This window comes from Tachypleus tridentatus, chromosome 8, assembly GCF_004210375.1.
Source record: "Tachypleus tridentatus isolate NWPU-2018 chromosome 8, ASM421037v1, whole genome shotgun sequence".
NCBI lineage: Eukaryota > Metazoa > Arthropoda > Merostomata > Xiphosura > Limulidae > Tachypleus > Tachypleus tridentatus.
In genome coordinates this window covers 108,291,870-108,308,328 of record NC_134832.1, presented here as the reverse complement: position 1 = coordinate 108,308,328, position 16,459 = coordinate 108,291,870, and the positions used below count along the sequence as shown (strand labels likewise).

The 16,459-nt window shown below is 29.3% G+C and overlaps 1 protein-coding gene across 1 annotated transcript in view; it reads left to right on the top strand.

The window, feature by feature from the left end:
- The window catches only part of gbb (TGF-beta family member glass bottom boat), a 37,223-nt gene extending 21,981 nt beyond the window's left edge, over positions 1–15,242 (top strand). The window contains exons 2-6 of the mRNA XM_076450747.1: positions 3,202–3,394; positions 6,711–6,862; positions 8,009–8,188; positions 10,633–10,712; positions 12,178–15,242. Of these exons, the coding sequence (XP_076306862.1) occupies positions 3,202–3,394; positions 6,711–6,862; positions 8,009–8,188; positions 10,633–10,712; positions 12,178–12,438 (866 nt within the window). The 3' untranslated portion in view covers positions 12,439–15,242. The remainder of the gene's footprint in view (positions 1–3,201; positions 3,395–6,710; positions 6,863–8,008; positions 8,189–10,632; positions 10,713–12,177) is intronic.
- Positions 15,243–16,459: the final 1,217 nt, after the last annotated feature.

Genomic DNA, 16,459 nt, shown 5'->3' with positions numbered 1-16,459 from the left:
TTGAGAACAGACAAGACTTGCACAATACACAGTCAAGAATGTATGTCACAGGCATAAAAGAAAACTATACTAAAACAAGTTTAGGCATTATAATAAATGTATAACAGTAAATCTGTTACATCTTACATAGACTAATGATGCATGTATATTTTCTCGTATAGAATGACATGACACATGTAATGCCACTGATAAATTATACAGCACTGAAAAGTAAATTTTACAATTTTTCTGTTATTATAATAATATACTTTGTATATGTAATTTATAGGTTTTTGAGAACACAAGATTCTTGGACTTTTTGGAACTCTAAGATTCTTCAACATTGGTAAACATTTATACCACTGGTTTAATTTCTCAAAAGCCTTGAGGGGCACAGTCTTTCACTACTTTACTATATAGATATTTTATCATATGTTTTTTGAAGTGTAAATTACAGTCATTTAAATGTCATTATTGGAATTAGTTATTCTGATGCTTAGTGGTAGTGGGAAAACAGAAATATCCAACAGATATCTGTAACATCAGTAGTAAATGCAATACTTGATTATGAATAATACTTAGGTAATTAATCTTGGAATGTTGTGACTCAAATTAGAATCAAATTATGATTACAATTTATATAGCTAAATATAGTATTTAAAATAGAGTGTTCAAATTAGCTGTAAAAAATAAAATGTTTTTGACAAAAATTGGAGAAAATAGTGAATTACTTCACTTAGTTATACTTTTAGACTTTATGAAAACCTTTTTCTTTTTTTTAACTTTTGGGAAAGTTTTATGTAGCATCTAAATTTTACATGTATTATGGAATTCTGTACCAGATTAACAATCTCAAAGACCTTTTTACTCAACTTTTAGGCAAGGAAATTTATTTGTTATACTTAGGCTTTAGGAAATATCATAGATATGTCATTAAAATGTTGTACTGGAACTTTTAGTTATGAATGATATAACACTGGACTCCTAACCTTTTAGTAACACTCTATCAAGCCGTTTTAAAAATCTAAGAACATTTACTATACTTTTAGAAATAAGACTTACAGTCTTTGATAAATTATCTTGGCTTTCAGCCTTTCTCAGTCACTTTGACAGCCTTTTGGACTTAAAAAATGCAGACTTTTAAACTCTGGGAATTTTTCTGTCTTCAGACACTGAGGGTTACTTACTGGAACTTACAAACTTCAGGGAACAATATCCTCATCTTTGGGTGCAGAAAATTAAAATATCTTGGAGAACACTTTTGTAAGCTACAATACTTCAAGAAACACTTTATTTGGGCTGTAGAGTGACAGATCCATTTGTTAGACATTTAATCCTAGTAAACAATAAATAAAGTCTATTCAAGTTTATTAAAAGCTGCAGATCCTGCCTTTATATGAAGACTAATTAAAAGAATGAGATATGCAATAAAGATATTAGAAAACATGATGAATAAAAACACTGTGCACATTTTCTGGTGTTTGTATGAAAACAGATTATGGACTTTTCAGTTATTCGTTATTACTTTCAATACATTACTGAGTTTTATATTTTTCTGTGCTAATTGCAGTGTAATAAGTATATTTCATAATTCATGGAGGTAAAAATCTGTTCTCAGACCAAAAAAGTTAAGACAAGGGTAAAAACTTAAAAATTGTAATATCTGAAGTTAATCATTATTACAGTTTGAACATGTAACTATTATTATGTTGCACAAATTTCTAATTTTAGATAATAATATCACTTCCTTATATGCAACAACTAGAAAATAATATTTATTATTTGGATTACCATGGTAAAATATTGCTGTATGGTTAACACTTTTCATCACATAGTAACATCAAGGTTAATTATAAATGTAGCATGCAGTTGCTTGATTTCTACAAATAGTTGAGATTAGGGAATGTAATATATAAAATAACTGGTATAGTGATTTTCTACAGGTGGATTGAACGAGACAAGTTCTGATGTTGTAGTTTGAATAAATTAAAAGAACTAATGATGAAAATCTAATGATCTGTAGTGATAAAACTATTACTTTGTAAATGAAAATGTACATATAACTATATTCAAATGTAAATTGTTGATGTAAGGAGTGTGAAGTGAGATTATGCAAAGTAGATAAGATCCTCAGTTAGACACTTTACAGAAAGTAATGCCTCCAACTAAATTTAGTATGTGTTCAACCAGATTTAAGATTATCTGAATAGGACTTGAATAATTTGTGGATATTATATATATTTATATATACTATGAAAGAGTGAGATGTGTAGTATTTATATATTATACTTTTCATTAATTTAGTAAAAATACTTTTGTTTTAACAACCTATAGGAGGATTAGCTTTTAGAAAGCTAGTGGTAATATCTTTTGTGACATAAACAATGAGTCTTCTGAAATAAAACTTTGAGCTAAAATTAAAAAGGTAGTAATGATTTTTAATTATGTTTTTTGCTTTTAAACACTGACAAGCATTTATGTATTCTCAAGATGGCTGGTATGGGTATTAAACTAAATGAAATAAAGTACAGAACAACATTTTGACCTTCTTAGGTCATCTTTAAGTGGGTTTCTTGTCATCACAAGTGAAAAGCATTTAAAAGTGAAATGAAGCAGAATTAACTTCATTCATTATGTTATGTAGATAAATATAGATTTTATATAGTTTATGATTATTTTATAAACATAATTTAAATACTGAAATTTATGTAGAGGAAAATTATATATATACGTTTTCATAAATAAAATATACTTATTTTTATGCCCTCATTTATTATTCTGTTTTTTAACTGTTGAAAGAAACTGTTTTCCTCATCTTTCTATATAGTATAGATTTTGTTTGGTTTTTGCTTTGTGTTGTTAGATACAAGTGCCTTGTTTTGAGTAGTGTTATTATCATGGCTGTTGTGGGTATCTTAGGACAAGAAGTAAATAATGTACATACAATGGGTTATTAGAGACAAATATGAAGCTTTTGTAGGAAATGTACAATTTTATAAGTTTATTAGTCAAAAAATAATGTTTATAGCTATAATTGGCAGATATGTATATCTATGTAATGTGGTTATCTGTTGAAAATTTCTCAACCAAAATTATATTTGGCTCTGTTTATTAATGTTTGAATGTACTGGCCCAAACACTCTTCAGATACAAATTATTATTGAAAGTACCAATTATATGAATCAAAAGTTTATTGAGGTATTTTCCTTTAATTTATCACAGTCCATCATCACTCTCCTCATCTCCGTCATGAAAGACATCGAAGATTTTGGTTTGATGTCAGTGAGGTGTCTCCAGAACAGGATATCATGAAAGCTGAGTTACGACTTTTCTTGGATATTAATCAGAACCACCACAAAGAGTTCGAGAATTACACCTTAAATCTGTCCTTTTTAACTGAAGGGTCATCTTTTGGGTAGGGTTTTAAACAGTTTCTAAAAGAACTTTTAGGATATAGTAGTGGTTACCACTTCATTGTATATAGAAGAACATTTGGAAAACATTAAGAAAGAAAATAAACCCCACACCTCAAAATTGGAAGGCAATTTTCAAGAGTTTACCAACATGCCTTAATAATTAGTGCTCAAGATTCTCATATTTTTATTCACCCTTGAATTATTTCTTCAGATTTACTTTTTAAACTAATCTTAAGTTTTTAAACAAATTATATGTATCAGGGATACACTGCTGACTTAAAAGTATAAAAAAGGTTGGTAACTACTGGGTTACAGTTCAATTCATAATGTGGACTATACAAACACTTTGATTTTCTGTTAGCAATTTGATATAAATAATTTCCAAAAGAAACACATTTTGTTTATAGTAACTAGTAAACTAAGAAAGTAACTGACATGGACAAGTTTAAAAACTATACTATTTAATATGTTCCTCAAGAAAATAGTTTAAGCTGATCATCATAAGTTTAAACTCATGTTTAATAGTCCAGAAGAATGTGGAAAACTGTGTTGATGTGGAATTGTCTTCCTAGTAATAACCAACTTTGTGTTATGACTGAAATAGTAAGTTTAAACATTTTTTTCCATATTGAATTAAGTACCATAAAACAGAGATAGGCATAACAAGAGTGTTTTCATTTCAAAAAAACAACAGATGCTGTAGTATTACATGTAATTTCTTTCCATTTTTAGGGTTTCATTATTCTGTAATTATAGTGTTATTACTTTTCTTTCGTAGAAACATAAGAACCCTGGTAACTTCCTAAACATCTCTGTATCTAACTTTATCAAAAGCATCATTTGACACCTACCACCTTTTGCTATAAATCTTTCGAGAAAAAAGTCCAAAATAACAGACCAAACCATGTATTCTTTGTTTGTTTGAAATAAGGCACAAAGCTACACAATTTTTAATGCTCTGCTCACCATGGGTATCAAAACCCAGTTCTAGTGTTGTAAGTCTGCAGACATACTGCTATGCTACTTGGGGGGCCAAAACCATGTAATAAACATATTTAATTTTGGTTCATGAGCTTAACAAGAATGCTTTTCATGTATGGGTCATTCCATACCAATTTTCCCAGTTTATGCCATAGATTTGATTTAAAAATGTCGAGTGAAAAACTTCATTTTGATTTATTTAGCCATGCAAAATCCTAAAGCTGTACTGCATGGCTGAATAAATAAAAATGAAGTTTTTGCTTAAATGTTTTCAAGGAAATGTATAACATGAACTAGGAAGCCCTAGGTGAGTTGGTGTGGAATGACCCACATTTCAAAGAAAATACAATTATTTTTTGTTTTCTTTTGTAATATGTTTAAAACCTGCTTTTATTTCCAGTTTTAAGTTAATAAACCAGGATTCATTCATTCTTTTAATACCTTTCTTAACTCTTTATAACATTTCTATATATTTTATTTAAACAATTAGCAGTAAAACCAAATGCCACTGTAAATATAGCCAAGACACAAAGAGTTAAACAATAGCTAACTTGTTTACTACTAGACATATTCTTATTAAAAAAATCTCAGCATCCTATAGACAATATAATAGAAGATTTCAAACTCCTTTTACAATTGCTTGGACTGTGGATCTAAAATAAATCATGCTTGAGTGATGATAAGAAATCCACTTGAAGTATAAATGTATCTCAGGATGGCTGATATGGGTAATAACACTTTTATTAATGAAGCAGAGAACAATATTTCAACCTTCTTAGGTCATCTTCAGGTTTACCTGATATGTAAATCCCAGTGTCTGGTTAGACAGTAGTAACCCCAGAGTTGATGGTGAGTGCTACTGACCAGCTGTCTTCCCTGTAGTCTTACAACTTCAAATTAGGACAACTAGCATAGACAGCCTTGGAGTAACTTGATGCAAGTATCTGAAAATAAACAAATCTGTAGTCACTCATCACATATAGTTTGAATAATTATTTCATACAAGAGACAAGTTTTTTTCCAATCATATTTATTTCAGTGCATTACCCTTGTTTTGGACATTTATATTACACTTTCAGAACTATTTAATTAGCCCTTTAAAATTATTTAGTTTTAGTTTTATTAAAATATTTAAACAAATCAGAGTCAATATTAGTTTCATTAACATTGATGTTGGACATACAAAACTATATAATATAGGCATTATTATTTAATTTATAAGTTAATATTAAATTATTGTTTAGGTTTCATGATAAGGGTGTTAATCACTTCAGAGGTGATAGTTATGACAAGTGTGAATACATAACTCCATAAGAGACATACATTACTTGTGTGATTCAACTGTTGTGGTATGGTTGATACCAAGTTACTCAAATCTTTGGAATTTTTCTTGTGACTTTAAATGAGTATTATTACCTTACAGTGCTACTTGCATAGTTTAGAGAAAGTTTGAGGCTTTAGTGAACAATGTATAAATATAGATGACCAAGTGAGCACAAATGAAGTGCAGTGTAGTCAGAAAATTAATTAGTGAAAGAAAATGTGAAGTTCATCTACATGTGACTGGTTAGTTGTAATGCCTAATATTCTAAAATGAGTGTCACTTTTGAATAAAGAAAATAATTTATCTTGTCACAGGGTGTTCTAAGGTAATTTAATCCATTATGTGTTATGTGGACCTTGATGAAAAGGAGACAATTATTTAGAGTTCAGGATATGACTGTGATAACTCATGGAATAATGTATTGTTTGAATTTATTGTCAACAACCCAGAGACACCTTCTGTGGAAAAATCCAAACCCACATATACATAAAATCTTGACAACTGACCAAGTGTTATATTACATATTTTTCAAAGCACACAGTAATTCTGTGTTAAATTGACAGTTGTATCATACAGAAACCAAGAAAACTAGACAAACACACACATATATACATATGAACCAAATTTTCTATTTTGTTTTAGACATTACTGTATGTATTAGTTGACTGATCATTTTTTTTATAAGAAATGAATTCTAAAGTTATGTGAAAATTCATGAACAACAGACCTAAAATTCAGTTTAAGCCAATAAATACTTTTATGCTTGTGTAATTCCTAGAATATCTTTGATTCCTTTATCATAAATCAAAATTTTACAATTATCAATATACAATTTTTAATGAGATAAATCACCAATTTCATACAGAAATTAAAGAGACTGTAATCAAAATTTCTTAAAGAAGTTATTTTGTTGAATTATATTAAGTATTAATGCTGACCTTTTAGTTGTTTTATTTGCATTTTTAATAAAATGGTACTTTTTACAGTTTCTTGCCTATATTTGTTTATAGGGAAATTAAAACTACTGTTGTGGAGACTAAGGAAATCTCGCATGAACAAAGTGGATGGTTAGTGTTCAATGTAACAGAGCCTATGGTCACTTGGGTGGCTTTTCCAGACAAAAATTTAGGACTGTATCTAGATATGAAAGTTGCTGGTTTAGGTTGGTATTTTGGTGTTATATGATCTGACTATGTGATCTGACTTGGAGGTTAGAATCAATGGTGTAATTTATATTATAGTTTATAGGATGGGTTTGTATCTATATACTGAAGTAAGTATTTTAAGTGTTAGTGAATTTCTGCAATTGATGTTTTAGACACATATACATATATATATACATATATCTGTATAATGTAATTAATATTATATTCTTTCATACCAGCCTGACCTATTAAATCTCTTATATGTGAGCCTCCTTTCATTCAGTCAGTTTCCCTTTTTCCTCCCAAACAACAAACAGTATAGGCTAACATGTATAGTACTACATTCATTTAATTTTGGTGTTCATACCTCAGCAAATTAAGGAAAAACATAATTACATGTTGACATTATGATCAAACAAAATGGAAGCCTATGTGTAAGGACAATAAATGGAATGATATGATTAAATCATGACAGGTTACAATATCTCCTATTTTATAATTATATACCACCTTGTGAAGTCACCTACTAGTTTATTGTTTTCAAATAAAATTGTAATTACATATGGATTCATATTTTAAGGTTCTACAGCAGTAGTAAAATCAATACTGGTTTTGTATATTCTTGATATGCCCAGATTGCAGTCCAAAAATGTCATTACATCCAGGTAATTATGTTGTTGTCTGTGTAGATTCTAAATGTATCCAGTAACTTTTAGAATAAAGATGCCATTGGTCTCTGACCTATAACAAGTAAAGAGAATTAATATGAGAGTATGTGACTGCTGTTGAACCTCAAAACATGAAAAACAAATGTATGAAAACTACAGTATAAACCACTGGAATTAAAAACAGCAGTAAGTAATAAACATAGTGTTGAAAATAGTAATATATTTAAAAACAACAAAAAGCCTTCACTTTGCAGAAATGTGTTGAGGAAGCTTATATGTTAAAAACTAATCTACACTCACTGAGAAAGTTAGATTTAAATAAATTAAAAAGCCCTAAATGTCTTACTAAACATATCTTCAAGATGGTGTCTTAGAACACTGAAACATATGTACAGTTTTTTTTAAAACCAAGTCCCTCTTATTAATAACTTTTATTGTGTAATTATTTTTAACATATGTATTTCTTTTAATTGTAAATAAGTTTGCTTTTTACAGACCAGGACATTGATCCACATGAAGTAGGAATAGTAGGAGCTGATGGTAAAGAGAATCGACAGCCTTTTATGGTTTCATTTTTTAAAACACCTACTAATCTGAACATAAGACAAAGACGTTCTCCAAGGAGGAGAACCAGCAACCGAGATCAGCAGAACTGGAGTCCCTACACTAACACAGGTGAGTCATAGGCCAATTTAGTTATGAGAAAAAATATAAAATCAAATTTTTTTATTATTTGATATCTCAGTTACAGAAGCAAACACAAAATTCTACACTGTGAGTGAACCTAATGCTTTTACAAAATTAAAATTTTTTATCATAAACAAAATAAACATTAGAAGTCAGTGTAAGGTACAAATGCAAGTTGTTAAATATTTGCTTTAAACGTAAACCATTAAATATTAAAAAACAATAAATAAAAAAGTATTTGATTGGTAAGTATTTTTGTTTCAGAAGCTTAGAATTTTTGTAAAATAACATATCCATTGTTCAGTACTTTTGTTTAAGGTGCTCAGAATGATTTCTTCCCAGTTTTCTACGTTATGTTAATGACATGAATTTAAGCTTAGCTAAGGTTTCGTAATGTTCTCTATCAAATACCTGTTTAACTGAGTTCCTCTTAACCATACCTGTACTTTAGAATATACAGATATTAGTGAATTACGTGTATATAAAATTGAGAATGTTCAAATAACAAATTATCTGGGTAATCTGTAAACTTGGAAGAAATATCTTTTATGAATACTGTTTTATTAAGAAGCTCAGATGTTTCTGAATTTTTCATTGATGTAATTTGCAAGAACTATTTTTAAAATGTCTCAAAATGCAGTTTTAAGTTTCAATAATTATTCATCTTTGTGACTTTCTATATGTACCAAATTTTTAAAGTAGTTTGATTCATATAATAAGGTTGAAGAGTGGAGGTAATTTGCAAATTTACTTACTTATTAAAAATAAATAATGCTATTAAAGCTTGTGTCACCATTTTTTTTACATGTAATTATGCTCATGCAGAATTTGTATGTATATTCAAATACAAATACATATAAATGCCTCACAAAATGTAATAAATTGTTTACTCTACCTTAAAGAGACAATATAGAAATTAGGTGTTTAAAAAAGAATTCATTTGCTTTGGTTTTACTACAGCAGTAAATCTATCATTTTACATAAAGTTGCTGTTGATTATTGTGTTAATGAGAAAGTAGTTCATTAAAATGTTTGCAGCCTTCCACAGAATTAACTTATATTTCTGAATAGTCAAATAATTTTTTCATTGAAAAGTTATTTCAGTGTTAAGTACTTCACCCATTGTATAAACAATCAACAGCTGAAACCATGCAAACATTTGTTTTTGCTGATTAAAGCATCAGGCTCACTGGTACTTAAATTTTTTATCTTAGAAACATAAAAACAAATGTAAATTTCAATTTAACTTGCTTTATTAGTGTTTTCCAATATTATAGATATTACAGATTGTTATGTACGTGTAGATTTAACGTAATATAAAGTAAGAAAAATTCATTCATTGTTACCTCTTTAGGATAGTAGATAGTAAATCAGGCTAGAAACTATAACATTCATTACTTACAACAAGTATAATTAAATATTTTTTAAATTTCATAATGACAAGTAGGGATTGATATATGTATGTAATTTAGCTAACTATAGCAACGTGGAAAGTTTTAATCCTACAAAAAGTATTGAAACAAGGACGTCAACACTAAAAAAATAATTTCCTTAAAATTAAAAAAAGAAATCCTTCTTTGGAAAATTACTATATGTTAGTCTGAGCCAAAGTAGAGATAAAATTTTAAAAACTTTAAGGAACCTCAGTTTTTGGAGTTTTGACTTTCTTGTTTTACTATTTTGTATAGCATTAAAACTTTCTATGTTACTACAGCTAGCTGGATTACATATACATCAATCCCTACTTGTCTTTATAAAATTTCCCTATTGTACATGCTTATTTCCTTTTTATTAGATATATTTTTGTGCACCAACAATACTAACTATGAGGTGAGCATATATCTGATTAAATTTTATTTCTCATTTGGATCTCAAGCAACCTACCTTTGAATCTAATATATGCCCAAAGTAGTGACATATATATATTATATATATGCATAGCAGTAACCTCTTAAATACAAGGAAGGAATCACTGGGACTCCAGCTTGAAGATTTCATCATTTTTTCTTAATGCTTGTCTGGAAAAGTCATTTACTTATTTATATTAAAATGTGTTGAAATAATGAAGTATTAATTCACTCCACAAATACATATAAATACTTTATAAGTACAATAAGCTTTAATTTTGCTTAGCCAATACTGGGAGATAGCCATTGTTAATATTTAGACATTTTAAAGATAATTTTAAACAGGCAAGTTTTATAGCTGTCATTTTATTTCATCACAGTCCCTTCTGTTAAGTACTACCATACTTAATGATTACACACAATGAATAGGATAATGAAATTATAAGAAAAATATTCATCTTTAGGGCATAATAGAATTAAGATTAGAAAAAAGATCCCAATCTTTACAAGTTTTTCACAACAAAGACTGAATGTAAATATACTTGATTGATAATATATTTCTAAACCAGGTTTTCTAATAACTAGGTATTCCTTTTCACTATCCATCCAAACGCAGCTGCCAAAAAAGGACCCTTTTTGTAAGTTTCCAAGATCTTGGGTGGCAGGTAAGATTTTTCTGAAGAAAGAAAAATTACATAAAAATTCAGTTTTTTTTATCTACTCTGTGAATTTATATAAAAAGAAGTACAAGCTAGTACCAGATGATGGTACTTACAGTAGTATATGCTGACCTCCACCTTATTAATAAAGCCTTTAAAGACTTCACAATGAAACACAAGACTGAAAATAAATGTACTGAAAGTATTTTGAAATTGAATGTTTTTTTCCTATTAAATTTGTTCATTATTAACAAAAATGTTAGTTTTGTTGACTTCTCGATGATGAGGAACTAATATTGTAGAAAATGAAGATTTTGAAATGGCTTGATTGGGTAATGAGAAAACATTGTTATGAATGTGTGATGTTCAGACAAGATTCTGTCATCTTCACATACAAGTAGTTTGCAGAGATACATGAGTATATTTATAGTATAAAACAGTCTAATGTGAGTGTCTTTGTTCTATACTGTATATAAACTTACATACTTGTACCACAAGATGACAAAATCTTGTTGAAATGTTTCATATTCTAAATAAAAATTTTTCAGTACCAAGTCAATCTATTTCAAAACTTTTATTGACTTCTAATGCTTTACCAACTTTCAGCTAGTAGCAGTCTTGAATTTTCTGGTGGAAAAAAGAACAGTTAGTAACTATTTACTATCTAGTGCTTTCAAAAGTTAAAATCAGGGTCTGTCTAGGATAGAATATTTTCAGGTGAATGAAACAGAATATGAATATGGAAAGGAATGGTAACAGTAGAACAATGCTAAGGAAAGAATGTCAAGGATACAGATTTGTCAGGTAAAGGAAGTAGAATAGGACTTCTGGTAGGATAGTAACAGTGGAATTAGAAGTGCCATCAAAGTAACCACCAATGAGAAATATAAGCTGAACAGTGAAATAGTTACAGTAGTCGGACAGTATGTGAATGATTGGATAGGAATAGAAAAACCCATGATTTTAGTTGTTAAAGTGCTGGAATGAGTGTTCATCCAAAGAGTTGGGAGTACAGCCTCTGTGCACAGAGCTCCATAAAGTGTCCACTTATATGTTTGTGCAAAACTCCTTACAATAACTTAGCATGCTTTGGAAGATTCTACAGAAACCCTTGAAAAATGTTGTTTCAGACCAAGGCTACATCAACCAAAGTTACTGGACTAGAATCTCTGTCTGTGGAGTTTTATTTGTAATATATGCTAATTTTTTGAGTGCTAGATACTCTCTTCATAACTTGTTATACATTTTAATATATTTGATATACTTCTTAATGATATGTTTAAATAGAAAAAATTACCCAGATTTCATTACAATGATACAATGTTACACACTAGTAAGATAATGTGTTTTTTTATATTTCAAGGTCATAATAATTCTTCTGTATTTGTGAAAATATACAATTCAGTTTATTTTCTTAGTAATTGTTAAGAGATTGTGTTAACTACAAAAAGATGGTTTTTGCTGTTTGTAGGACTGGATAATTGCTCCTGATGGTTATGCAGCATCCTATTGTCAAGGTGAGTGTGCCTTTCCTCTGAACACCCCCATGAATGCCACTAATCATGCAATTGTGCAGACACTAGTCCATTTGATGGACCCAACAAAGGTTCCTCAACCATGTTGTGCCCCAACAGATTTGTCTCAGATCAGTATGCTGTACTTTGATGACAATCAGAATGTTGTGCTGAAGAAATATCCCAATATGGCTGTTAAGTCATGTGGCTGTCATTAATAGCACCATTTTTTTTTTTTTCTTTCTTGAAAGTCAAGTCTTGTGGGTACCATTAATAACACCATGCTTTGTCTTTACATTGCTATCAAGTCTTATGGATGTCTATAGGAACATCAAGTTTAGACTCAATATGACTGTAAAGTCTTGTGAACAAAAAATGTTGAAAAACTCTGTACTGATGGTAACACTCAGGAGTGTGTAAAAGCTTCCCTTTATTGAAAAACTTGAAAATATTTATTTCATTTTTAAAGGTTATAAGAATGTCATATTTTCATCTATTTAACTGTGATTAATAGGTTTCATGTAGAATATTAGCAAGGTGAGAGAGAGAAAAAAAAGGAAAGAGGGAGACACCTTAGCTCAGTAATTGTCTTCCCTCTTGGATAATCAAATTAACCTCAACAAAAATCTCATTCTTAGGGTTATTCACACCACTACATACATCCCAGCTTCTTAATTACTCCTTTTACAGGAGGATTTACTTAAATCACTTTTCACACTTCAACTTATTAATACCTCTTCTTACAGGATGAACATTGTACACCTTAATACCATTGGCTTAATAATATCAGCCCCTTTAGAATGGAAGTAGTAACACACCTACTGTCTAGTGCTGTTATTCTTTTTCCTACATTTGCCTCTTCACATGCATCCCACACTATTAATACCACCTCCTATAGGGTTATCAACAATCTTCAGAAACATCTCATCTTAGTAATATATTTTTGCTGTAAAATAAAATAAACTAACTCACTGATCCCAGCTCAGTATGTTTTTTCTTTGTATAAGATTCTCAATGATTTCCACACATATATCTTTCCAGTGAAACATCCTTTAGCAGAAAGTGATAACCCACTCATAGATTCCAACTTGTAACAGATCTCCTTACAGAATGAATACTGATATTAACCTACCTGAATGTCTTAGCTATGTGATATGTTTAAAGCATGTAAATAACACACTACTTTCCCAAATACAAGTTTAATTACACAACAATGTTGAATGCAAAATGTTTCACTAATAACCTCCATTGATAAAACATTTTGTAAACATACTTAAATTTACTGCAAAGTTAACTCATCTGAAACTTAAAGAACATGGCAAAGTAAAAATATACTGTACATACTTGTTTTAGTTTGTTTAAACTTAAAACTTACCTAAGTGAGAAAAGTTAATCATAAATTACTGCAATAAGTAACATAAATCAAGACTGTGTGATCCCACAAAATATTCCTTTCAATTTAAATCCCTTAGCATGGATGGTGGATGCTGCTGACTGGCTGTCTTTCCTCTGGTTAATAGTAGAAAATTAGAAACAGCAGCAGATAGCCTTAATTGATTTGCTGTTGAGAAAACAATTGAAAATGATTATTTTGAATAAATCATGTGCATGTGTGCACCAAGCCCCAAAAACTAGAATTTAAGATTTAGTGCCAGTTTAGATTTTGATTTTGATTTGTTAATTATTTCTATACTTTGTAGCTATTAATTCAATGCAAAGTGAATAGGCTGATGCTTTATGCTCACATGATGATGTACAGTCATTACATGCTATTAGGTCACATATCTGTTTTGATGTAGCCAAAAGTTGGAATTTAAGTAAGCTTTAGTGTTTAACAATTTTTTCTTTCTAATAGTTTAAACCTGTATTGAAATGGTAGTTGAAATAGAAAAAAAACATTGTTTAAAGTACATGCCTCACTGTTAGAAATTACTTTTCTAACTTCCTATCAATTGGTTTTGGGACATTTATAGAATTCATTGTGATTGTTTGCAGTCTAGAGTCAAATTATGCGAAATCTGATTTCCTGCTAACACACTACAACATTTGCAACAGAAAAACAAATAGTGTGTACTACTTATGAAGAATAACCAGAATTTAGTGGTATACTTAATGCTGTGCCATTATTTTCACTGTTTGTGTAACCTTTTTGCTTGTAATGAGACCATTCTGAAGCAACAATGACTGTATCTTAGAATTTCACTTTGCATTATTCAAGTAAAAAAAAAAGTTTGAAGTTGTACATTTCATCTATTTTACATTCTGTAATGATGTGATAGTAATGATGAGAGAAGTGTAAAATAATGAAGTTGATATCATGACATCAGTTTCATATAGCACATTAAATCTTATTAAATTGTTATATAGCAGTGTTAAAATTGTTATAAGAATAAAATCATAAATTATGTGTTTATTTGAAACACAGAGACAGGTGAGAAATAAGATTTTAATATTATTCTACCAGTTTCATGTGTGCTTGTTATATGGAGGTTAGTTAAATAACAATGTGCCTTCAGTTTCAATAATATGGGATAGTAACACAAAGTAAAATGTGAAATAACACTGATGAGGTCCTGTCATTCATTTTGTATTCTGTATGGAAATAATGTTGGTATGTCATCACATTCATATTCTCTATTATCTGCATACAACTGGCACAAAACCAGTTGAAAATTATTTTTGTATTGTGTTTGGAGGTTTTGCTCATTCTACTCTTTCACAAGTAAGGAATAACTAGAGTATGAGGGTCATGTTTATAGTGTATACTTGGGATGTATTTACTATGTTACCTGTTTGCTGATATAATAGGGATTAGTTAGTTGTGTGAGAGTAACAGGTTATACCTACCTACATGTGAATAGAACAAGAGAGGTTATTATGAACAGCTGGTGTTAAATAAACCATAATTTAACTACTGTCAATATTGGAAAAATTTAGAATAAGATAACATACTTGTTTTCATTATTAGCATACCATGTTGTATTTATATAATTAAACATAATAAAGTCTGATGATATTGAAATTACTGTCTGTGTTTTTTTATTACATTTTCCTACATTAAGTTTGATATTTTATTTTTCAAAAAAATTTTAGAAGGAATTGAGTTTTATTTCTAACTAAATATTTTGGTTTGCTTGAGTACCATAAAATGGAAAGTCTGACACTGTTTCTCAATTAAATACTTAAGTTTCATTACTACAAAAAAAATTCAAATTTGAAAATTACTGCTATTAAAACAACCAATAAGAACTTGACTAAGTTCTTCAAGTTCTCCTAAAAATACAAGTACAGTTTCATGACCAACTTTTAAAATATTACTGTCAGGAAGTCACTAGTTAATATCTAGCTATTACATGTGGAAGTAAATGTTTATGTCTGTGATATCGTCAGGTAAAATTGAAATAAAGAGGTAAATATTAAGTATATGAAAACAGGAGGTTCTTAGAATTTTTACACAATGTGTAAATGAGTTAAAACAAAGAAACCCTATATTAAACATTTTACAGATAAAACAACTGCTGTAAATACCCGTTATTATCAAGAACATGAAAACCAGAGTTTCCAACATCTCTATCTTTGCATATACACAACATACCAAATATCATGAAAAAAGTAATTTACAACGTTTCTCATTTTTTAGCCACACAAAAAAAAGTCACACTTACACCAGGCACAATTGATTGCAGTTTACTATGAATCACATCTTTTTCATGTTGTGTCTAATTAGGTACAAACTGCCCTAAAATTCTGAACAAGTACTTGCACAAAGATTCAACAATTTTCAAAGATGTGAAATGGGTACAACCGTTATAATTTGCATGTTACAGCTTTGCTACCTATTGTTCCAATGATCATCCTCATGACCTTGCCTTTAATATTCCAAGTTCTGCTCATCCTTTTTTTTCTCTTGTCCCATATGAAGTAATAAAACAAAACATCTGTCATCTGCAATGACAACTATGTTTTAAGTAGGATTGCTGACTGCTGTCTTTACAATCATCACATTAACATTATCTCTCGTGTGTGAATACAACACTCCACTTGTCTAAGATATTCACTCAGCACTATTATGATCCTTTGATTATTTACTTTGTTCTGAATAAATTCTTCCTTTTTAATTTTTAGTGAATTAACTATCAAATGTACATCCTATGTTTTAGATTAAGACCTACAAAGATGGGCAATTTTAGTTGTAGAACCATCAGGATAATTATCAAAAACTATAGTGCATTTTTCATA